This window comes from Bradysia coprophila, unplaced genomic scaffold (assembly GCF_014529535.1).
Source record: "Bradysia coprophila strain Holo2 unplaced genomic scaffold, BU_Bcop_v1 contig_297, whole genome shotgun sequence".
Classification (NCBI taxonomy): Eukaryota; Metazoa; Arthropoda; class Insecta; order Diptera; family Sciaridae; genus Bradysia; species Bradysia coprophila.
The window spans coordinates 2,470,910-2,494,448 of NW_023503555.1; the positions used below are offsets into that span (position 1 = coordinate 2,470,910).

General features: G+C 36.3%; 3 protein-coding genes across 3 annotated transcripts; all 3 read left to right on the top strand.

Moving 5' to 3' along the window:
• Positions 1-10,327: 10,327 nt before the first annotated feature.
• On the top strand, positions 10,328-12,571 carry LOC119078848 (vitellogenin-like). The gene is made up of 4 exons (XM_037186557.1): positions 10,328-10,385; positions 10,471-11,403; positions 12,078-12,239; positions 12,301-12,571. The coding sequence occupies exons 1-4, from the start codon at positions 10,349-10,351 to the stop codon at positions 12,441-12,443; spliced, it is 1,275 nt and encodes a 424-aa protein (XP_037042452.1). The 5' UTR covers positions 10,328-10,348; the 3' UTR covers positions 12,444-12,571.
• Positions 12,572-17,026: 4,455 nt separating this feature from the next.
• Positions 17,027-19,320, top strand: LOC119078849 (vitellogenin-like). The gene is made up of 4 exons (XM_037186558.1): positions 17,027-17,146; positions 17,211-18,137; positions 18,825-18,983; positions 19,040-19,320. Exons 1-4 carry the CDS (start codon positions 17,110-17,112, stop codon positions 19,180-19,182), a joined length of 1,266 nt encoding a protein of 421 aa, XP_037042453.1. The 5' UTR covers positions 17,027-17,109; the 3' UTR covers positions 19,183-19,320.
• Positions 19,321-21,137: 1,817 nt separating this feature from the next.
• LOC119078850 (vitellogenin-like) lies at positions 21,138-23,122 on the top strand. The gene is made up of 4 exons (XM_037186559.1): positions 21,138-21,222; positions 21,289-22,203; positions 22,526-22,687; positions 22,748-23,122. Exons 1-4 carry the CDS (start codon positions 21,186-21,188, stop codon positions 22,888-22,890), a joined length of 1,257 nt encoding a protein of 418 aa, XP_037042454.1. The 5' UTR covers positions 21,138-21,185; the 3' UTR covers positions 22,891-23,122.
• Positions 23,123-23,539: the final 417 nt, after the last annotated feature.

Genomic DNA, 23,539 nt, shown 5'->3' on the forward strand with positions numbered 1-23,539 from the left:
CTGACATATTTTTACTCGAAAATGTGGTCGTACATTTTTTAAAAGGGGCTCTCGTAAAAAGATATCAGCGATCAAAAATTTCGAAACTCAGAAATGTAGGCTACAATTTCAGCGTAGGCTCGGAACCTCTTAAGATGAACATGAGTATTTAAAATGCAAAGCCATAATTTCAGAGACCAGTAGATCTTTCGGATCTATTACTTCATTTGGTCTGAGTATTTTAATAAGATTGATTTCAAATCTTTTACTTCATTTCTCTTGAACATGTTTTTTGTTATATTCTACCGCATTATACTCTTAATACTGAAGTCATCATCGATAACAGATGATTAATATAGCGTCCGTAACATAATAACTCGGGTACGTACAAGTAAGGCATACACAATGTATGTACACACGCAAAAGACATCTAAAACGGCATCTGACCTAAAATCTTTTGAATAAAAAAATTCTCCGAAATAAAGAGAAAAGTTGAAGAAAAATTTCAAAGGAAAATTAAATTTCCTTTAAAACCACACAGTTAACATTTTTTTGTTGTGCTTCAGTTAAATGTTTCAAGTAGAAAATTATTTTCATGCAGTTCATGGTCCATAAATAATCTTCTTGTTATGAAAATAAAACTGCAATTACACGCTTCGATTATTATTTTTATCAATTTTACTAATGAATATGGTGCGCATTTGAAACTGCCATGAACTTTGTAGATGCGAAAAACTCAACGTGAAAAATTGAGTAACAAAAAGCGTAAAGTTTCAACAAAGTTGTAAAACGAACTAAACGACTGGATACTTTAGTGCATATTGCATACACTCATTATAAATAGCTAATGGCCACTTAGCGGGTAAAAGTAGATCGTCGGAAAGTGGGGGGAAAACGCTGTACACAGTGCACCTACGAAAATTAATTTCAATATTTCATCAGCGCAATGAATCTCTACCTTCTCGTATATATACGCAAAAGTTGTATTCCACATTATATGTAGATATACATAAAATCACTGTACATTATGTGCTGCCCTTTTTTTTTAAATAGATAGAAAAGCCACATTGGCATCCCACACAGAACACGAGATGCATCTAAATGGAAATAATAGCGTCATATATATCTCCGTTGCTATCATTGGATTGGTCGACTACTTGTAACTTTAAACCTAGAAATTGTGTAAACGTCTCTGGTTGCTGTCATATCTTCATACAAAGATGAGAGGAATATCATCTCACATAAAAAGCTCCGCCTTCTCATTGCAATGATAAAAAGAGAAGAGATACAGAATGTATACAAACATCAAACGTTGTGTATTATATAGAGATAGGAGCTGTCGTTGTGTATGTGGGTGAGGTATGTTATACATATATCGGATGATTTTATACATCTAAATACTTTGTACATGAGTGGTAGGGTATACGATGCTTGTATATATGAAATTGTGGTATCCAATCATCCTACCCACCCACAAAATTATTGGAAATAAGTTGGTTTTTGTCTCATCCGATTAGTATAAACGTACTCTGTTCGGTGGTTTTTCAAGCGACTATAGACATCTGCTATCAGCAAAGAAGATGAAAATATGCGCAGAAAATTAGGTAGTGTCTGTTATATAGGAAAATTTATGCTAAAACGAACGAAGTAAATGATTTGACATTAAGCTTTAAAAATAGATTAAACTTCAGAAGTAACAGATTCAATTGTTAAACCATGATTCGCTTGACCTTTGTTGTTTGCAACAAAAAGCCATAAAGAAAAGAAAATATAAATAGAGGGAAGACAAAAAGTTTGAGGGATTCTTTTGAATTTCGACTGACCGAAATCGGCGCTATTTTTTCCGGGACTTTTTTATGTATGCCTAGTTAGGCCTTGTAAGTGGCCAAAAGTCGAAAAATGAGGTTTCGTAGTTCGGATTTCATTTCAGTAAGGTGGCGAGGACACGGGCGTGTATGGGTTCGTTGGAAAGCTGAGGTCAAGTACTCCTGGGGCAAATATTAACTTCATAAAATTTGCTGATAATCGGCCGAAAATACGACTTCTGGAAAATTTCTCAGAATCGATGGAACCTCCGTGAACTTTGATGAGAGCTGTGACCTGACTAATGCAATTATTTGATTAAATTATTACTTATTATGAATGTGGAGGACCTCAGCTTTACACCGATATCCATATTTAGTAGTTTGGTACGTGACTACGTAACAGATGAAAACTGTGTGTTTTACTCCGCCAAACTAGTAAATATGCGTATCGCTGTAAAGCTGAGGCCTTCCACATTCATAATAAGTAATAATTTAATCAAATAATTGCATTAGTGAGGTCACAGCTCTCATCAAAGTTCACGGAGGTTCCATCGATTCTGAGAAATTTTCCAGAAGTCATATTTTCGGCCGATTATCAGCAAATTTTATGAAGTTAATATTTGCCCCAGGAGTACTTGACCTCAGCTTTCCAACGAACCCATACACGCCCGTGTCCTCGCCACCTTACTGAAATGAAATCCGAACTACGAAACCTCATTTTTCGACTTTTGGCCACTTACAACCAGCCAGGTACGGAAGATCAAAAATATCTGAGACTGGTTTTGGGGCCTAGGCACCAAGGCCTAACTAGGCATATATAAAAAAGTCCCGGAAAAAATGGCGCCGATTTCGGTCAGTCGAAATTCAAAAGAATCCCTCTGTTTCAATTCAGCCAACACTTTAGTTTACATTTGACATTTGGTTTTAGTTTTTTATTTGCTAACTGAAGAAGGAAATAAAAAATTTCAACTAGAGCGAAGTTTCGCGGTTAGAGCGGAGCGAGAGCCGCGAATCGCTCTAGTTTGAATTTCCTATTTTCTTGTTCCAGAAGTGATTACAATGTTTATCAAATGTGTGATTAACCATTTTACTTCACGATTTGTTGAACCATTTTTTTAATAACAAAAACAAAGGTGACAGTTGGGGGTAGAAAACTTCTGTCAAACAAATGGGGAGAAAATAGACATTTTCTGTCTCGAGCTGTCATCAGACAAAGAGTCAACAAAACGTCCTTTTTCTCGTAGCCTTTTGAATCTAGAAAATGAGACCAGTCACACCAATAGTTATTTGTTCACCAAGGGGGAAAAAGTTGGAAATTTCATTTCGAGGATTTTGCCACACAACAAAATGAATTTTCCTCTTATTCCCCAAGGTCAACAAAACGTTTTCACAACAACTCCCAAAGTTTCAGCTAAGCTGAGAAAATGACTATTTTTTCACCTGCGTTGTGAAAAACAAATTCTTGTTCAATATTTACTGGTTCAAAGACAATATTTACAGTCACCGCTTTTGATACCTAGCAACGAAATTGTTTTTGCCGAACTGGGCAATTTTGTTTAATGATTTATGGAAAGATTCCAGGACATAATTGAAACGGATGCTTTTTATTCCGCACATAAAATTCGCAAAAATATAACTTTTTGTTGTATACGTCCGACAGAGCCATACATAATACATAAAATAGCATCTCATACAACAATATTTTATCGTTTAGAGAAATCCTAATAATTGCAATTTGTTGTGATTCTTTTTCCGACACTTTTGGTTTTTCGTATCACGTAGCTGTGTATGTTACCATAAGCCAACGAAACTTTGACTTGGGCACATAAATTTGGATTACAAATATTAACCTCACATGTACACACCATAAAAGCGAATAACGATACATTATAACCCAGCACATTGTACACATCTTCGAGACCAAAAATGAAATTCTTTTTGCGAAAACATAAAAACTGGACAGGCAAGGTATGGTGTGCTGTATATGTATATATATCACATTTATATAAATATTTTGAAAAGTTTATTGGTTGCCCAAGCCTCAGTTGCTTGTTAATATGTGTACCATATTGAACATATGACACATTTGATTTTATTTCGTTATTTATTTGATTTCTCGCAAGGCAAATGATATACGTTTCGTCGGTGAAATTTTCACCCGATTTTCGGTTACTGACATAATTGGCAAATACTTGGGTTTGTAAGAATACAGAAACTACAATTGAAAAATTTTGTAGCCATAGATCAGTAGAAACTAAACCTAGATTAACACAGACGCACTTCAAGCATAAGTGGTACTCTAAATAGAGCACTGAAACTGGACAGATCATCATACAAATTTTGACCTTAGAAAAAATCCGTTTAATCTGCCAAACCTTTTACGACAGTAATAATAAACGACAAGTTTTGACTAATAAGGTCTTATACAGCAAAAAGCATATTCAAAACAAATGAAGTAAAAGATTTCTGGAATCAATCTCTGAACATCTTCAATCGAATGAAGTAATAGATCAGATAGTAAAACTGTTAATATGCTTGCCGTCTGTGACAGGGTGAAAGGTAACCTATATTGCTAAGGAAAACAAAATACTCGATAATTACACTGATGATAGGCTTGCCTCTTGTGAAGGATCATAATCGTCGGTAAGAAAAAGGGTCGGTTTGACCGTAATTCTAGTTGTACTTTACCCAAATTTAAACCGGCTTCAATGCTATAAAAAAATTACATGCCTAAAGTGGAATGAGATGAATTTAAATCGGATATAATACAGTCAGAGGGATTGAAATTTCAGCATGAATTTGCTCCAGCTGTTTTTTACCGTACCACTCACACAATCAAAACTGTTTATACGGTTGAAACTGGTACACGCATGCGTTCGGCTACGCCTCGATGGCAAATTTCACACAAGAAGTATCATTATTCCATCATGTACTTATAAAGACGTATGTTTGTGTGGATCGGTTGAGAAACAACTGAAGCAAATTCATGCTGCAATTTCAATGCCTCTGTCTGTAATGGAAATTAAAGCCAATTTGAGGTACTTTTTAAAGCTGAAATTGGGAAAAGTGAATACAAAAAATATTCAAAAAATCTACTGAGTTTGAGTAGACGAAAAAGACTGAACAAACACCAAGAAACTAATAACTTTTGTTAATGAATAACTAACAAAAAAGGATAGTCGTAGCAAGTAGCAGTTTTTGTGTGCAATTATAGCAATTTATGCGTTCATCTAACCTACACGTAAACGTATTGCCAAATGATCCTTCTACGGGCGATGATGGCACCGCCACTATACCGCTAATTTACACTAGTATAAATGCATAATTATATTCGAAAGCATTATTTTGCGACCGTTGAAAGTGAAAGGAAAGAAAAAACGATTTTTTTTCTCCCTACAACCCTAGATTAGATTAGATTAGATTAGATGGGAGGGTGTAAGCCCAGCACCTAAGCCTCAGATGGGCCTGTTGTGCTATTGTACAAGTCTCTTGATCATATGGACTGTGATTTTACATCATATCTCTCCCGACTTAGATTGTTCACAAATCGACCGTGTGTTAACGTCCCATACGTTGTGAATTCTCCAAGCCGTGGGTGGTATGCGAATACCACAACCATCACTAATTGACCTGTACATTTTCCCAAAGATGGCGCTATCAACATTGTCATGTTGTAGCTCTTTCTACTATTGACGTTATGTCGATATGGTTTCTTTTATGGAGAAAGCGAATGTTGGGTTTTTTGATATTTCCGACTTTGTTACGGTTACGGCTATTAGTTTTAGGTAATAGCAAGTGTCTAATCACCATAGGCCATGAGTTGCCTCTTCGTATAAATCGCCATGCCACCATGTGACTGAACTCGTTCTGGCGTTGCAGGTTGTAGCGTTTGAATGATTCGTATTTCGTCATATCCCTTGACATCCATACAACGTATCAATCAAAAGATCTGTTAAACCTCGCGGTCATTTTGGAGTACAAGATAGTTTCTGTATCTTGGGATTGTACCACAGCAAATTTGTAAAAATTTGCTATGTGGTTTTGGGGTGTCAAATGAGAACCCGAGGCGTTTGTACCTTACCTGCACTAAAATTGACTGCCAGATGCCATACGGCAATGTGTCATTTTCGTACATTAATCGAGCACGTAATTTAGCATTAGCTTCTGGTAGAGTCGATTGTTAATCCGTACACCGACGCCACGAAGCACATGTTAAATAACAAAGGAAATAACACAATTGTTGATATCGCACAATGAGGCGAGAACAACTTTATTGATCAAAGAGAAAATGACCTACGAGAACAACACTTTGATTTCGTTAATAAAACCTTTAAAATAATTTCACCATTTAACCATTACAGCAAAATAAAAACACCAAAGCCGTAAAAGTTGGCACAGAAATTAGACAAAATCGAAAATGAATTCACACACAGCCACACAAAAGAAACACTTTTAGAGAGCAACGCATAAACACGTCCGTTCTCTGTGACTGTGACTGACCCTACAACCCTACAGCCCCAACACACATCCACTGCGAGAAGAATTACATCCCTCGATATAAACAACCTTTTAAAATGGAATATAACCTTGATCCATTACCGAGGAACGTGAAATATTATTCAAAATGCACATAACATGAAAAACGGAGAGTGAGACCTGGGTATAAGTGTATAATAAGCGATTGGTTTTTTCATTTTATACATGCGTTTTTTGGTTAATATGTTAAACAAGTTACACAATGTGAGGGTGAATTTTAATTGAGTCGCTGTGGTGTGTATTGAAAATGTAAAATGCTCATTTCAATAGCCGCTTCGTTTTAAGTGTTAGACATTTGTGTGGTTTTCATTTGAAATTAATTGATGATATTCGTAAGAAGAAAAAAAAAAGGAAAGGAAACTGAGGGGTGATTCACGAACATTAATTGATTCATTGATGGAAAAGGTACGCGGTATGATGCCAAAATATAAGCTAAATAATGAACTTTGACCATAGTATTCTCTCTATAGTAAAACGAAGGTTTAAACTAATAAATTTAAAGATCAAACTCACACAAAACAGGTTACAGATTAAATGGCGATACGATTCGTTCAGTGCTAAACCAAAATCCATTTCGAACCACTCTACACAAAATCCGACGACATTCAACAGAAAGCATTCATCACACATTGATAAACTCATGTAGACAACACCTTTACATCATCTTCAATACACAATTTCCCCTTCGGATTTTCATTTCACCCACTCCACACCGTCCAATATATAGGCGGTTCTACGTTGAATCGGCGCATGTCAGTTTCATCCAACAGCACAATATACCAAAGCACTGTCGGTAAAGCTCGACGATGTGCACAGCAATTTCACGTGGAAAACCGCATACCATTCGACCACAATTCACGGAATGAATGAAAAATTAAATCAGTGGCTCTCATTGGATTTTGAAAATAGAACTGTTTGATGTCTCATTCTTTGTCAATGGTTTATATCATTCGGAGATAGTGGATGACAAAGGATAGAAAATCTGAGTCGGTAGATATATCTTTTCTTCCCGATTTGTTTTTCTTTTTTCGTCGTTTGTTGTTGTGTGGAAATTGCTCGTCGGAATATTGTATTGCTTTCATGTATAATTAATCACATTTTCCATTAAATTCGCCGTTACTTGTCTAAATGCGTAATGCTCGTAACCGCTCGTACATTATTTATACTTAACTTGTGTTATATATAGATATGTACGACGAACGTCGTTTATTTTGAAGTACATGCTCGGAATGGTATTACATTTTTCCATCTTACCACAATTTACAATTTTCTACACAGCATTAAGAGAAAATTGTCACAGAAAATGGGGGAAACGAGGAAAATGTGCGGGTGTATGAGTGAGAATGTACACTCAGAAAAATATTGAAAGTCGTGCAAGTAGTATTAACTGGCTCAAGTACGTCAAATTATCACATGCTCACAGGGAATATGGAATAGTCTTTTACATTACTAGCTTTATGTGGAATTAGTATGATACGAGGCGTAGCCGAGGTCGATTAACACACCAACCTCTACTTTTCCTCCCTATTTATATGTTATATTTTACATGGTGTCGAAAATTGTGCTTCTTACATGGAAAGTACAGTTTTCGACGCATGTAGCACGTAAAAGACTATTACATGCTACATGTTACATGTTTCAAGCAATACTTTCGACACTCTCAGTGTGTAAAATCCATTACATAACTCTAAATAAAATGAAAAACCTCGTTTTTGAGTGCTTATTGACATTGTACGCCTCGGGTCAACGAAATTCACACGAAAACTCTACTTTACTCTAATTTCGTACGATTTTGAATTTATTGAATGAAATTGAAATGATGTCATTTACTGTTGGTGCCATTTATATCTCTGTAAATTGCGAGGCAAAACTAATTAACAGTTCGCAGACGGCAACCATGTAATCAATTAAATCATCAAATCTACCTATTACTTCTTTTCTTGAATACAACATAATGCTACAGAATCTTTTACTTCATTAGTTTTAAGTATAGATTTAGATAAAACGTTACCATCGTGTTGAAAAGTAGAAGTTTAATGTGTAATTGGCATCTGTTCTTCTGAACATATTGCTTTTTGATTAACTACAAAGGGAATTATTTAATCAATGTTTCTAGTATTCTGAGTCGTAAGTCTTCGCTGATGTTTGTCGGTGTCGTGGGTAACATATGACAAAAAACATCTATTGTCAACCGCACACCCAATAATCCAATACAGCAATTGTATTCTACATTTGTAGGTATTTCATTGTCTGTGTCAGTTTGACCAGTAAAAGTGAGTAATTTACAGAAGGACTCATGCAACTTAGTAGAACATCCCTAGAAAATAGAATGAAATTTGACAAAGAGAGATGACGTGATGATCACGCAAATTTCCAAAAACATTTTAGGTGCCTTTACAGAAAGACTTCATTAAGCAAGTTGTATGTGGAATAAAATTTGACTTTTTAATTTTACCAATATGACGGAAATTATTTAACAAACCCATCTTTTCCTGCTGCTCCCGGCTCATTTTTTAGCATAAAAATGAGCCATCACCGCTTTATATAGTAAAAATGATTTAAAGAATGTTTCGGCCAAAAAGATGTCACCGTCGAATGAAAATTAGCTTTTTTCTTTAACAGTGTTAATTCCAATAGCATATTCACCTAGCAAAAACAACATTTCTTAAGATGTCACCAAGTTCTGTGGGTCTTTGCATAAACTGTGTTCAACTTTCTCAAACAAATGGACCTAGGCTGTAATTTGAGCGTAGTACTATTCATACTATTGATTACTCTGAAAAAGATTAAGTGAAATCCTTCACTTACAGGACCGGACCATATGGTCAGGCAAGACAGATTGCGCCTTTCACTCTTTGTTTTGATTAACTTTCCAATATTGGCGCCTGCCTTTTTTCGGATAAGTCTTGCAATCTAGGTGTTTTAAGGTTTTTCGAGTATATCTACGGAACACTATATTTTGTAAGAGTAAATGTAATGAGCAAATGATAGGTTGCTACCAATCTACTACAAAAACGTTTTTAAATTCCGATCCATGGATCATGAGTTGAGGAACTAGGAAGGAGGTTACTCGGACCTAAGTGCTGGAGAAATATAAGGTGAGAGGACCGGAATATCTGCAGATGTTAAAGTCTGACCCTGTACTTTGCACAGTTCGATCAATTTATTTGCAATTTTGAGGGATTTTAGGGAGAAACTTTTAATTAAAGAAAATAGATGAAAGGGAATGTAAAATAGATTAGATGAAGGAGAGAGACAAAGAAAAGAGGAGATGCAGAGAAGACGTTGTGAAGAAAGAATTTCGAATCGATCTCGGACAGGTCCGTGTAGCCTGTGTTCTGTTATAGTCTTTCATTAAAAATATTTTTTTTAACGAAAAATTAAAACAGCAAACGATATTACGTAGAACTTTTACTGCAGTAAACTTGTACCCTGCATACATCGACAGTTAAAATATCTAAATTTTAGTTTCGACTTCCCTATAATACATCACTTCACGTGAATAATCATAAAACATTTTCGCTTTAACTGTTATTGGTAATGAAACTTTAAAAGTTTTTCCTAACTTCAGCTCTCTCAACATTTAAGAGTTAATTTAGAAATAAATGCATGAAGGCGAATTGAAGAACTAAATTGCCCCCAGAAAATTCATTCTAACTACGCTCCTGAGCTGGTTCTATAACAAAGTTTCGGAGTAGGAAATGAGACATTCAATTTTAGATACTCGATTTAAAAATGATAACCTCTGTTCCTTTCTGATTGACTTCGTGCCAAAAATATTTCATTTATATTTGCTGTATTATTACTTAATCAAATGTTGATATAATGTGGTCATTAATTCGCTTTTTAAATGCAAGAAAGTGTCAAATCTGTTGATAAGAAAACTATTTGCAGCTTGCGTTCACTCACGTCAGCGAAAAATGTGTGTCAATTTCTAATCTCGCATTAAACAGCTTCTATCGTCTATATAAACGCGTTGCAATGATAGTTTGAACGATCATTTCGAGTTGTACATTTTCCGTTCAATCATGCAGCGGGTCAGATTAGCATTGATTATTGTTTTAAGTGAGTGTGAACTTCACACTGTGAAGTCGGTGTGCAGTTGATCCAAACTGTGTTGCAATTTTTGTAAAGAAAACCTATCTTTTAGGTGGCCTGGTAGCCGTAGAATGTCAGTGGAAGCTAAACCAAGAGTACAATTACAAAGTTTTTACGAAGACCCTAGCCGCTTCAAAGGACGATACGTGGAATGGTGAAGTATTCCAAGCTCGTTTGACTCTTCGTCCAGAACCGGATGGAGTGTGGTTTGGAAAGTTAAGTCGACCACAGTACGCTCAAGTTCAAACGTCGAGAAGGCGTGCAGATTCGGACTTGAACAACCTAAATTACAACGATCTTCCGATGGATCAGCCATTCAACATTGTATTGAGAAATGGGGTTGTCAGAGCGTTGCTGGTTAATCGCAAATTGAATGAAAATCAAGTTAACCAATTAAAGTTCGTCGTGAAGGCGGTCATGAATCAACTTCAAATAGACGGAAATGCACAAAACCGAATGGACGGAGACAATGCTGCTTACAATGTGAACGAGCTAACTATGATGGGAAACTGTGAAACGGTCTATGAAATTTCTCCATTGCCACAATATTTGGCTCAATCAAGCCGCGATTTGGTACCAATGCCCAGATTACAGAGGCAAGAACAATTTATCGATGTAGTCAAGAGCAGAGATTATAGCCGATGCAACCAGCAGAACCAACAAAACCAGCAAAGAAACTCTCGTCCGAGCTCTTATGCAAATATAGTTCCAAAATTCACTGAAGTTAGCCGTATCATTCTTTCGGGTTCACTAAGTGATTACACTGTTCAATCGTCAGTTACAACAATGAAATCGCTTCAACGTTTAAATGAGCCACTCGAAACTATTGCCTATGTTAATATAACACTGGAATCAGTTGATGATAACGCCAGATATGCTCCAATTCAGGTCGACACTCTTATGGACGTTGAAAACAACTATCCACCAAGGGCTTCCCGTAAAAATGTTGAAAATAATCTTCTTTTGATGCAGATAAACTATCCAGGTTAGTCAATTCAATCTTTCTTAATTTCTTATTTTGTTACATGGACGAATAGATTAACCTGTCGCATATTTACAGTTTTAATATTAGTTCATTTGATCGAGGATTTTCAGATATTTATTTAAAAAATCTTTTACTTCATTTGTGTTGAACATGTTTTTTGTTATATCGGACCCCATAGTCAGACCTTGTCGTTTATTATTGATGTGTCGTTGTCGATAACAGATGACAGCCGTCTGTAACAGGTTAATAGATTGTTGTCGCATACATCAAAGAAGTGCATTAATCAAAAGATAATAAATGCGCCAAAACTTTATAGAAAATTCTGTCTTCAATGCCGGAATAGAAAGCGAAACTCGTTTGCAGCGACCGCAAAACGAAATCTATCACTTTATCTATAGATTATTTATTTTCTCTATCTGCGTCAGACTCTCAAGTCGTTCCCATCACAAAAAAAAATCATTTTAATGGACCTTACTGAGCGTTTGAATTTGATTTTGACCAATACTCTACATTTTCACTGACTACGCTGTAATTTACATGAACATTATAAACACTACTTGTCACTTTCACCACCTTAGTCTGTTTGCTAGAGAGAGTATTGTTTTGACTTATACACGTTGACATAAAATAGGAGATTCCTTAATTTTCGTTCATTATCTGAAACTTATTCACAGATTACAATGGTGAAATAGAGTACTCCGGTTGTTTTGAGTATCTCCCCAATACTTTCATAGTTTGTAATAGAGTGTTTGGTGGTGAGTATGAAAGTATTCCTGATGGAGCTATAGAATGTGGCTACCTTCGTCTTGGAAGGAAAGCAAAGTGTCAACGTCAATGTAAGTTCTTTAGCAAATTCACCGTTTCTTTGTGACTAAAAAATATTATTTTGAAATGTAGATCCATATTGTATGAGATCAGTCTGTCAACCGTTACTTCAAACTGATATGTGCAAGGTATTCGGTAACGATTTTCCCGTCCAGAGAGGAACAATGGAAATTTGTACCCCAGGTTTCGTAAGTGCAAGATGTTGTCCTAATTAACATTGAAATATATGCAATGCTGATCGTGCTCATTTTAAGATAATAAGCTGCTTGAAGACAGCGACGCTTAGATTTATTTTTCTTATATTTCTCAAAGTCGATTAAATAAAAAATTATACAAAAAACATCTCATAAATTATTTGATTGTTTTGGTTTTCACACAAAATTGAAGCAGCGTTGCATCTCTTTAAAGCTGTTGGCCAAAGGAGTAATGAATTATATTTCAAACGCTTTAGATATTACAATTCTCTTGTTGTAATTCACCAAGTTTCTACATTCGTACACATTGTAAAAGCCGGTTAGGGTCAGCTAACAGTGTAACCAGTAAATCAGACACGATGTAAATTGATGACAAAAAACACGGAAATCCATTTCCTAGTGAATGTCTGATTTCTTCCCCTACCGATTAAGATGATTCAAGCTATGCGCCTGGTAATACTTGGATATTCAATTTAGAATATTTAGTTAGACGATGAGGATCATCAACACACTTCAAGCTTTGAGCGACAGCTGCCAAATAGAGTACTGTTTTGTATGAAAAAAGTTTCCAGATTTTTTTACAGCGCCAAAATCTGTTTGATACACTTTCCCGTTTCAGTACTCTATTTGGAGTAACACTCATGCTAGAAGTGCGTTAGGATCATTGATTTTTAACCGCTTATCCTTCAACAAAAAAATGGGCTAAAATTATTGTTATAAGACAGAGCAATAGATATTTACTACAAATATTTACTAAAACTTTTCCATCCCCTCCTACCAACCTTACTTCAAAAATATCGAATAAATTGAAAGATGGAAATTGTACGAATAAAGTGATTTTCTGCATTGTTTTGATTCCAAACGGCACTCCTGTGAAATCTATGAGAAGGCGTAAGTGAAGAAAAGGCGACAAAAGGTTCAGTAAAATTACTTAAGACGCAGATGTGATTTTCCAAGTCGACATTTATCGCCAGTCCGGATTTGTTTGCTTCTCGCCTTCTGCTTCAATCAAACTTCGGATGTGTATGAGAAGTTGGACACCTATCGTCCTTCCATTCATATAAATTGAATGCCATGACGGCTAATTTTTGAGCAAATATACAAAAAGTGAAGATCATGTTGCCTTCTACATTTTTCTATGTTTTCGCAAAATTAAGCCATCAACGCTTCATGATAAAAAAGAATTTCTCGGCCAAAAATTTGTCAGTAAGTTATCTTTGCATAAACTGTGTTCAACTTTCTCAATGGACAAAATGTGACTGTAATTTGAGTGTAGTACACTCAGTGTACTATATTAATTGCTCTTGAAAATATCAAGTTAAATCATTTACTTATATGATGATCGATCAGGGCCTCAATGGCCCTATGGTTAAATCGGGCCAGCCCGACTGTGCCTTTCATTTTTGATTAAAATTCCTATATCGCCGGCTGAATAAAATACGTGGTGAAGAAAGAAGAGACATTCGAAACGATCACGGGCGGGTCCGTGTAGCCCGTAACCTGTGTTCTGTTATAATTTATCGTTAAAAACAAATTTGTTTGACGAGCAATTACAATAGAAAACGTCATTATGTAGAACTTTTACTGCAATAAACTGAACTCTGCCTGCATACACCGTCAGGTAATAAATAAATTTGAGTGACGACTTCCCTAGTACTACATCACGTCACATGTATAATAATCATATCACGGCAGAGTAAAAGTAAACCTGGCAGGAGCGGCTCATTATTGAAACGTCAAATGAGGGACCTAATGCACTGTATGAAAATGAACTCAAATGAACACTGACATAAGTTGAAAAATTTAATTCGCCAAAAATATAGGGCTACTAGATTATTCAGGTCCCTAGTCAAACAAGCGCTCCTGCCTGGGTTACTTTTACTCTGCCGTGATCATATAGTATTTTACTTTACTAGTGAGTAAGGTTCGGAATGGGTCGTTTTGGGTCGAACCTGAACCTGAAACTCATTGACCTGATTTTTTCAGTTCAGGTTCAGGTTGGTTTTTCACTGACCTGAACCTGACCTGAAAAAATCGGGTCGAATCCGAACCGACCTGAACGTGACCTGAAAAATTCAGTTCAAGCCCGAACCGTCCTGAACCTGACCTGATTGACCTGAAATATTTGAAATACACAATTTAGAGTTTTATTATCCACGTTACTCCTGGGAATTTAATAAAAGTCACAAGAATTTTATCTAAGTTCTTTTATTGTTTTGTAGAACTCCGTTGAATTCGCTATTCGAAAAATCTTGTTCAATGACCACAGAGCTAGATTGTATGGGCATGTTTTCCAAAAGACCAGTATGTCGGTTCCCGGTGTCGATAGTGCTTGGTCAATGTATTTTTCCGTTTCCGAGTCATTCCTTCTTTCGCCATTAAACAAGATGCAAATATCAAGAGCACAATTTCTACTAGTGTACTGAAAATATTTAGAACTGACGAGATAGGAACATTTCGGTTCACATGTAATTTTTGGCTACAAAGAAGAAGCAAAATTCCATTGTTCATATTCTAGTTGAATCAACGATTCAGGAAATGCCGTTATGGCCCAATACTTCAAAAGTGATGAATAGTAGCATCAGTTTTTGTGATATAAGCGAAAAGGCTTTGAAAAGACATAGAATCAAACATTTCATCGCTACTATGTCTACTAAATAAAATTTTCTATGAATCAAAAGATGATAAATATTATTACAAACAATCAAAAGCCTCAACTCATAACGACACTGTATGAAATGAAAAACTTCAAAGCATCGCTAACATTTAAATAACTTGTCATCGACTTCTCCATTCATTGAAATCAAAATCTTATTTACTTAATGGAATTCTTCATTAGCAAGAGATGTGCATGTTAAAATAAATTATATACAATTGACAAACCTGTGGGTTTCAGTTCAGGTTTCGGGTCAACCTGATTCCATTTTTCAGGTTTCAGGTCAATTCAGGTCTTGACCTGAATCTCATAATCAGGTTCAGGTCAATTCAGGTCTTGATCTGAATCTCACAAGCAGGTTCAGGTCAATATCAGGTCGTGACCTGACCTGTTCCGATCCTTACTAGTGAGGTAATGTGGCCTTTCCCTCACTAGTGAAGACCCTTTCCCTCGCTCGTAAAGTAAAACGCCATACTTTACACGTGAAATAATTTGATATCTCGTATCACGATGAGTAAAAGTACCTCGGGCTGAAGCTCTCGGATACTTTTACTCATCTGGATACGAGATATCAAATTACTTCACTGGTATAGTAATGTACTATTATTGCCTATCCACCCGGAATATTGTTGTTACACGTACATTTCCCACCCGCGGAAAGCGGTCGTTACATGTTGGAACTTTTTCATTACATTACAAGTGAAGTCATCTGCTGCATTACTACTTAATCAAATGTTGACATTATGGTCATTAATTCGGCTGAGTTGTCAACACGCTTTTTAAATGCAAGGAAGTATCGAATTCGTTGATAAGAAAATTGTTTGCAACTTATATTCATTCACCACAGCGAAAAATGTGAGCCATTTCTTAATATCACGTTAAATAGCTTCTTTCGTCTATATAAGCGCGTTGGAATGATAGTTTGAACGATCAGTTGTTGTTGTAGATTTTGTACATTTTACGTTCTTAAATTGGCCTAAATTTCAGAATTTTTCTCGCAATTTAGACCCTTAGCATAAAAAGTTGTTTACGCATCTGTTGTGGTTCATTTTAGACTTGTCACCTCAATTCGTTCGGGCTAAAACTTGCGAAATAGCCTACAATGTACCGTCCCCTACAGATACATAAATCCACTCAAAAAGCCATGAAAAAATGACGTCTTACTGACGATCGGCCGGATGACATTTTTAATGAGAAAAGTTAAGAAAATTCTGTCCCGTGGGGAGAAAATATGTTTTTCTCTCTCGAACTGTCACTTTGTTTATGTTTTCAAAAATGGTATAGCGAGTTTTCGTTTCGTGGAGAAAAACGGTAAATGGAACCTCTTACATATGAAACGTGTTGAGTTCACCTCGAACGAAATTGTGGCCCTCGCTTCGCTTTGGTCGCAAACATCGCTATTCTTAGAATTATCTATTTTCTACCTTCGGTAAAAAAATAATTATTTTTGAGAAGAAATAGCAACAAGTGCTTGTCCACCAGATGGTGCAAAACACATGAGTAGCTAGGATAAGCAAAGCATAATCGTTCGAAAATCCCCGAAATCTGAGAAGTCCTAATAATACATTCTTTTTTCGAAATCTTATTTCTCCGAACTTAGTACATGTCCAAAAAAAAATCCTGAAAAGGCATTCTAGCTATGGCCCTGAGCTGGCGCTATAACAAAGTTTCGGAGTAGCAAATGAGACTTTTAATTTTAGATCATCTATTCGAAACTGATAACCTCTGTTCATCCGTAAATTAGTTCGTGCCGAAAATATTTCATTGATATTTATGTCATCTACTGCATTACCACTTAATCAAATGTTGATTAAAATATGCCCATTAATTCAGCTGAGTCAACAACACGCTTTTTAAATGCAAGAAAGTGCCAAATCTGTTGATAAGGAAACTATTTGCAACTTACATTTCACGTCAGCGATAAATGTGTGTCAATTTATAATCTCGTGTTAGCTTCTTTCGTCTATATAAACGCGTTGCAATGAGAGTTTGAACGATCAGTTAAAGTTGAGCATTTTAGGTTCTATCATCATGCAGCGGGTCATATCATTGTTGATTATTGGTTTGAGTGAGTGTGAAGTCGATGTGCAGTCGATCAAGTTGTGTGTTAAATAAGTTTTTTTTGTATTAAGTGGGCCTGGTAGCCGTAAAAGGTCAGTGGAAGCTAAACCAGGAGTACAATTACAACGTTTTTACGAAGACACTAGCTGCTTCAAAGGACGATACATGGAATGGTGAAGTATTCCAAGCTCGGTTGACCCTTCGTCCAGAACCGGATGGAGTGTGGTTCGGAATGTTAAGTCGACCACGGTATGCTCAATTTCAAACATCGAGAAGTCACGCAGATTTGGACATGCACAACATGAATTACAACGATCTTCCAATGGATCAGCCATTCAACATTGTATTGAGAAATGGAGTTGTCAGAGCGTTGCTGATTAATCGCAAATTGAATGAAAATCAAGTAAACCAATTGAAGTTCGTCGTGAAGGCAGTCATGAATCAACTCCAAATTGACGGAAATGCCCAAAACCGAATGGACGGAGACAATGCTGCTTACAATGTGAACGAGCTAACTATGATGGGAAACTGTGAAACGGTCTATGAAATTTCTCCATTGCCACAATATTTGTCTCGATCCAGCGATTTAGTTCCATTGCCCAGATTACAACGACAAGAACAATTTATTGATGTAGTTAAGAGCAGAGATTATAGCAGGTGCAACCAGCGAAACCAGAGAAGAAAGTCTAATCCGAACCCTAATGCAAATACAGTTCCACCACTCACACTCACTGAAGTTAGCCGTATCATACTTTCGGGTTCACTAAGTGATTACACTGTTCAATCGTCAGTTACAACAATAAAATCGCTTGAACGTTTAAATGGGCCGCTCGAAACTATTGCCTATGTTAATATAACACTGGAATCAGTTGATGACAACGCAAGATATTCTCCGATTCAGGTCGACACTCTTATGGATGTTGAAAACAACTATTCACCAAGTTCTTCGCGTAAAAATGTTGAACATGATCTTCGCCTGATGGATGTACCGTATCCAGGTTAGTCAATTCAATATTTCACAGTTTCCTATTCTGATGTTGCATGAATGTTGTCTCCAATTGTGTTATGGTATGTTGTGTGCCAACGCACTCCAAGTAAGAACAGGCACAAGAATAGATTTTTTTAAGACAAATTCTTGTATTGTGCCTGTTCTTTTGTCTGTTCTTGGAGTGAGTTGAGTGTGCTAGTGGACATGTAGTTTGAAATGAAAAATGGATGCACAGGTGGGACGGACATTGGGACATTTTTTACAAAATTCAAGAGAATTTCATCAGAATTCTTTTGTTATTCGAAAAAATTCAAACTAATTTTGTACAATTCTGAATTTGCCATGTGTGTCCAAAATATAGTACACTGAGAACTCTCATCTTTTATAATGACAACATAGTACAGGGTTGTATACACAGGCACCTTCTTTGAAAATCTGTTCTACTGCTCGGTTATAGATGCTATGTCAATATTTAAATTTACTCGTATAAAATCAACGCACTTCAAGCAAAAGTGCTATTAATGACAGCTGTCAAATAGAGTACTATTTTGTATGAAATTTTATCCCCACTCTTTTTACAGTGTAAAATTTTGTATGGAGCACTGTCAAGTTTCAGTACCCCATTTAAAGTACCACTTTTGCTTGAAGTGCGTTGATAAAATACAAAATTCGTTTATTTTCTGAAATTTATTCACAGATTTGAACGGCTATTATGAGACATCTTATTGTATTGAGTACAACCCAAATACTTACATAATTTGCAATAGACTTTTTGGTGCTGAGTTTGAAAGTGTTCCTGAAGGAGCTATACCATGTGGTTACTTTCTTGGAAAGAAGGCATTGTGTCAACGTAGATGTATGTATTTTTGCAAAATGATCATTCGATTTTTTTTAATTTAATTTAAATTGCAGATCCATATTGTATGCGATCAGCGTGTTATCCGTTACTTCAAACTGATATGTGCAAGGAGTACGGCAGTGAGCTACCTGTCCAAAGAGGCACAATGGAAATTTGTAGCCCAGGATTCGTAAGTGCGAGATGTTGCCCGAATTAACATTGGAAATATAACACCCAACGTTGATCGTGCCAATTGCATTTTAGATAATAAGACTCTTGAAGATAACGACGTTTCTATGGAAATTTAGATTTACTTTCATTGATTACAACAATTTTTTATATATAAAACTACTTCACACCACTTTCTTGATTGTTTTTGTTGTCACACGAAGTAGCAACAGCCTCTCTTTATTGTTGTCGGCCCCATGGACTATGTAGTACACTCGATAAATTTAACTGGACGGCAGAATTTGTAAAAGCTGGTCTTTTATCAGCTGGTGTTCATGCTAAATGAATATGACTCGGTCATGTGAATGAGTAAATAAACGCCTAATACACTACTGATGTAAACAATAGCATACGAATACCAGTTGGTAAATGACCAACTGTTGCAAACTCTGTACTTCAGTAAAATTTCGCGAGTGTAATTATTTCTTAATCGAAATAATTTTCACGTCTATTTCGTTGGAGTCTCAAACATTTTGCATATTTGCTAAATTTTGTTGAGGCAACTCACCAGACGTCCAAATTATTCTTTATTGAAACGCATCCGAGGCACAGACAACTTCTCATCACCAGTTAAGCTTTTTCGGGATCCATATCGAAAGTATGTAATCAATTCTATCAATTCTTTTACTTCTTTTGTTATGCATTGTTAGCACAACCATAAAGTTATCTATAAGACAATATTACTAAAAGTTGATTACTGCTGTCGTAGTGTCAATAACAGATGATTTTGCACATTGTCTACACCCTTGAATGAAAACTAAAGAATTTACTTGAAATCATAAATTTTCGATCTTGTTTTTTGTTAACTTGTCCCAATAATCTGTCACTAGAGCGATGGATCTTTCAGCTGTATAATTTACTGTCACGCTTCCAACAATTTGTTTCATCTCGGTGTATCTCGAAGTGACGAAGGATGATTTTCGTATAAAATTTTCACATTTTCTAATGAAGCTATGAACTATGATCCATGGATTTAACTACTAAAGCATGCAAAATGACGCTGCACTACAAACAAAGAGCAGATTGAATGAGTGAATTATTTGGTTTTCGCTTCAAAGTGTTAGAAAAGAGCAGTTCAGTGTAAAAATCAAAACATTCCGACTGGAGGGTAGCCTATATGGTAAGTATGGTATTTTTTTTGAAGGTCTTGACTTGAAGCATACGAAAAAAATTTTGATCAACTGCGTACGAAACAGCGACCCAAGGCTTAGTCAACGTTCACAGTTTTTCAACTTTTGTCCTCAGTAGGCAGCATATAAAACTGAATGTGTAACTCTTTCGGCCTACTCAATCGTTACGTAAATAACTATTAACTATTGTTGGTGTTTCTTCTGTTTTTCGGTTACAGAGGAGTCGTTACAGATTCGACGAAGTAGCCAAATTTTTGCGCCTATTTTCAACTGCTCATACCTGTCCCGAAAGTACTTGCAACTAGCTTACAACGCCCCCCCCACACGACTGTTTAGCTAGGCACAGTGTGCCTCGCACACAAGTGTCACAGAATTTTTTTACGGTAGCTTTGGCTTTTACAACTTAATACCTTTCAGAAGAATCTCTCTAAAGGGGAATTGAAGAACTCGACTGCACCCCGAAAATGCACTCTAGCTATGGCTGGCGCTATAACAAAGTTTCGGAGTAGCAAATGAGACTTTTAATTTTAGATCATCTATTCGAAACTGATAACCTTTGTTCCTCCCTGAATTAGTTCGTGCCGAAAATATTTCATTGATATTTATGTCATCTACTGCATTACCACTTAATCAAATGTTGATTAAAATATGTCCATTAATTCAGCTGAGTCAACAACACGCTTTTTAAATGCAAGAAAGTGCCAAATCTGTTGATAAGGAAACTATTTGCAACTTACGATTCATGTCAGCGATAAATGTGTGTCAATTTATAATCTCGTGTTAGCTTCTTTCGTCTATATAAACGCGTTGCAATGAGAGTTTGAACGATCAGTTAAAGTTGAGCATTTTAGGTTCTATCATCATGCAGCGGGTCATATCATTGTTGATTATTGGTTTGAGTGAGTATGAAGGCGATCTGCAGTCGCTCAAGTTGTGTGTTAAATAAGTTTTTTTTTTGTATTAAGTTGGTCTGGTAGCCGCAGAAGGTCAGTGGAAGCTAAACCAGGAGTACAATTACAACGTTTTTACGAAGACCCTAGCCGCTTCCAAGGACGATACATGGAATGGTATAGTATTCCAAGCTCGTTTGACCCTTCGTCCAGAACCGGATGGAGTGTTGTTTGGAAAATTGAGTCGACCACAGTACGCTCAAGTTCAAACGTCGAGAAGGCGTGCAGATTCGGACTTGAACAACCTAAATTACAACGATCTTCCGATGGATCAGCCATTCAACATTGTATTGAGAAATGGGGTTGTCAGAGCGTTGCTGGTTAATCGTAAATTGAATGAAAATCATGTTAACCAATTGAAGTTCGTCGTGAAGGCGGTCATGAATCAACTTCAAATTGACGAAAATGCCCAAAACCGAATGGACGGAGACAATGCTGCTTACAATGTGAACGAGCTGACTATGATGGGATACTGTGAAACGGTCTATGAAATTTCTCCATTGTCAGAATATTTGGCTCAATCAAGCCGCGATTTGGTACCATTGCCCAGATTACAAAGTCAAGAACAATTTATCGATGTAGTCAAGAGCAGAGATTATAGCAGATGCAACCAGAAAAATGAACAAAGCCAGCAAAGAAACATCTCTGGTATGCGCCCTAATGGAAATATAGTTCCAACATTCACTGAAGTTAGCCGTACCATTCTTTCGGGTTCACTAAAGGATTATACTGTTCAATCATCGGTTACAACGATGAAATCGCCTGAAACTATTGCCTATGTCAATCTAACATTAGAATCGGTTGAAGACAACGCTAGATATTCTCCAATTCAGGTCGACACTCTTATGGACGTTGAAAACAACTATCCACCAATGGCTCCGCGTAAAAATGTTCAAAATTACCTTCGTTTGAACCAGATAACATATCCAGGTTAGTCAATTCTGTTATATATGGTATTGAAAGGTTAAACTTTGGGGAGATCAAACTAAATAAACAATTGAAGGTAATTGCAAAACCATAAAAACACACGAAACCGAACTTTCAAGTCAAGTTCGCTTTTTTGGTTTGCTAAACATGCCACTCTTATGTGGCATAAAACGTTGTACGCAACAACGCTGTTCTAAAAAAAAAGCCAATGAAAGTTTCACTTTTCGACATTGAGTTGAGAAAAATTTGATTAAATAGGCCCACGTTGACGTAAAATACCAGATTTGTTAATTTGCGTTTATTTTCTGCATTTTTATTCATACAGATTATAATGGTGAGATAAAATACGCCGATTGTATTGAGTATCGCCCGAATACCTATATGGTTTGCAATAGAATTTTTGGTGCTGAGTATGAAAGCATTCCTGATGCAGCAATTGAATGTGGCTTCATTCTGCTAGGATTGATAGCAAAGTGTCAACGTCAATGTAAGTTCTTTTGCAAATTCGTTCGTTTGTGATTTTTTTGAAATTTAATTTGAAATGCAGATCCAAATTGTGTGCAAACAGCTTGCTATTCGGTACTTGAGATTAACATGTGCAAGGAGCACGGAAGTAGTTTTCCCGTCCAAAGAGGAACACTCGATATTTGTACCCCAGGATACTGGAGTGGGAGATGTTGCCCTAATTGACATTTGTAAAATACGCAATATTGTGCTAGCGGCGTTTCTACGAAAATTCGGATTTTTTTTCCTTACAATTAACTATTTTTTGTATAAACGAGCCATCAGAACAATCGGAGCGTTTGCTGCGTTTCCTAGTATCGACAATACCTATCCTTTGCCGTATCATTTACTTACATTTACATAGTTTATTTTGGCGTAGATATCCCCAAAAGACCTTAAAACACTTAGGCGGCCCTAACTCACGGAGGACCGACACGAATATTCCCATCTTCGAACTTAGCCTCAATATTTCAGGGATTTTTTTTTTTTTTTTGAAATCGCATTTGATTTACTCAAGGTGTCGACGTGACAGACACACAGACAAGATTTTTATTTCGAAATCGTCATCTGTGAACATAAGCAAACACTTTGCCCTTGTCATCTGCTTCGAATTCCATCAATTACACACGGCATCGTAATGACCATAATCCTATAAGCCCCTTTGTACTTCGTACGAGCCTAAAAACTTCAAACAAATTATTTGATTGTTGTGGTTGAAACAGAATTGCATCTCTTTATAGCGGCCGCGACATAAAAATATGTTGTAATAAGCAAGGGCCCTCTCAATAGAACAAACTGACAAATTAAAATGAAAAATCATATATTTGAATGTGTG

Bases quoted from the DNA above. Each gene is read 5' to 3' on its own strand.
- LOC119078848 (XM_037186557.1), top strand. From the start codon at position 10,349: ATGCAGCGGGTCAGATTAGCATTGATTATTGTTTTAA. The intron at 10,386-10,470 runs GTGAGTGTGAAC...CCTATCTTTTAG, and splicing joins AGCATTGATTATTGTTTTAA to GTGGCCTGGTAGCCGTAGAA. The intron at 12,240-12,300 runs GTAAGTTCTTTA...TTTGAAATGTAG, and splicing joins AGCAAAGTGTCAACGTCAAT to ATCCATATTGTATGAGATCA.
- LOC119078849 (XM_037186558.1), top strand. From the start codon at position 17,110: ATGCAGCGGGTCATATCATTGTTGATTATTGGTTTGA. The intron at 17,147-17,210 runs GTGAGTGTGAAG...TTTTGTATTAAG, and splicing joins ATTGTTGATTATTGGTTTGA to TGGGCCTGGTAGCCGTAAAA. The intron at 18,984-19,039 runs GTATGTATTTTT...TTTAAATTGCAG, and splicing joins GGCATTGTGTCAACGTAGAT to ATCCATATTGTATGCGATCA.
- LOC119078850 (XM_037186559.1), top strand. From the start codon at position 21,186: ATGCAGCGGGTCATATCATTGTTGATTATTGGTTTGA. The intron at 22,204-22,525 runs GTTAGTCAATTC...TTATTCATACAG, and splicing joins GAACCAGATAACATATCCAG to ATTATAATGGTGAGATAAAA. The intron at 22,688-22,747 runs GTAAGTTCTTTT...TTTGAAATGCAG, and splicing joins AGCAAAGTGTCAACGTCAAT to ATCCAAATTGTGTGCAAACA.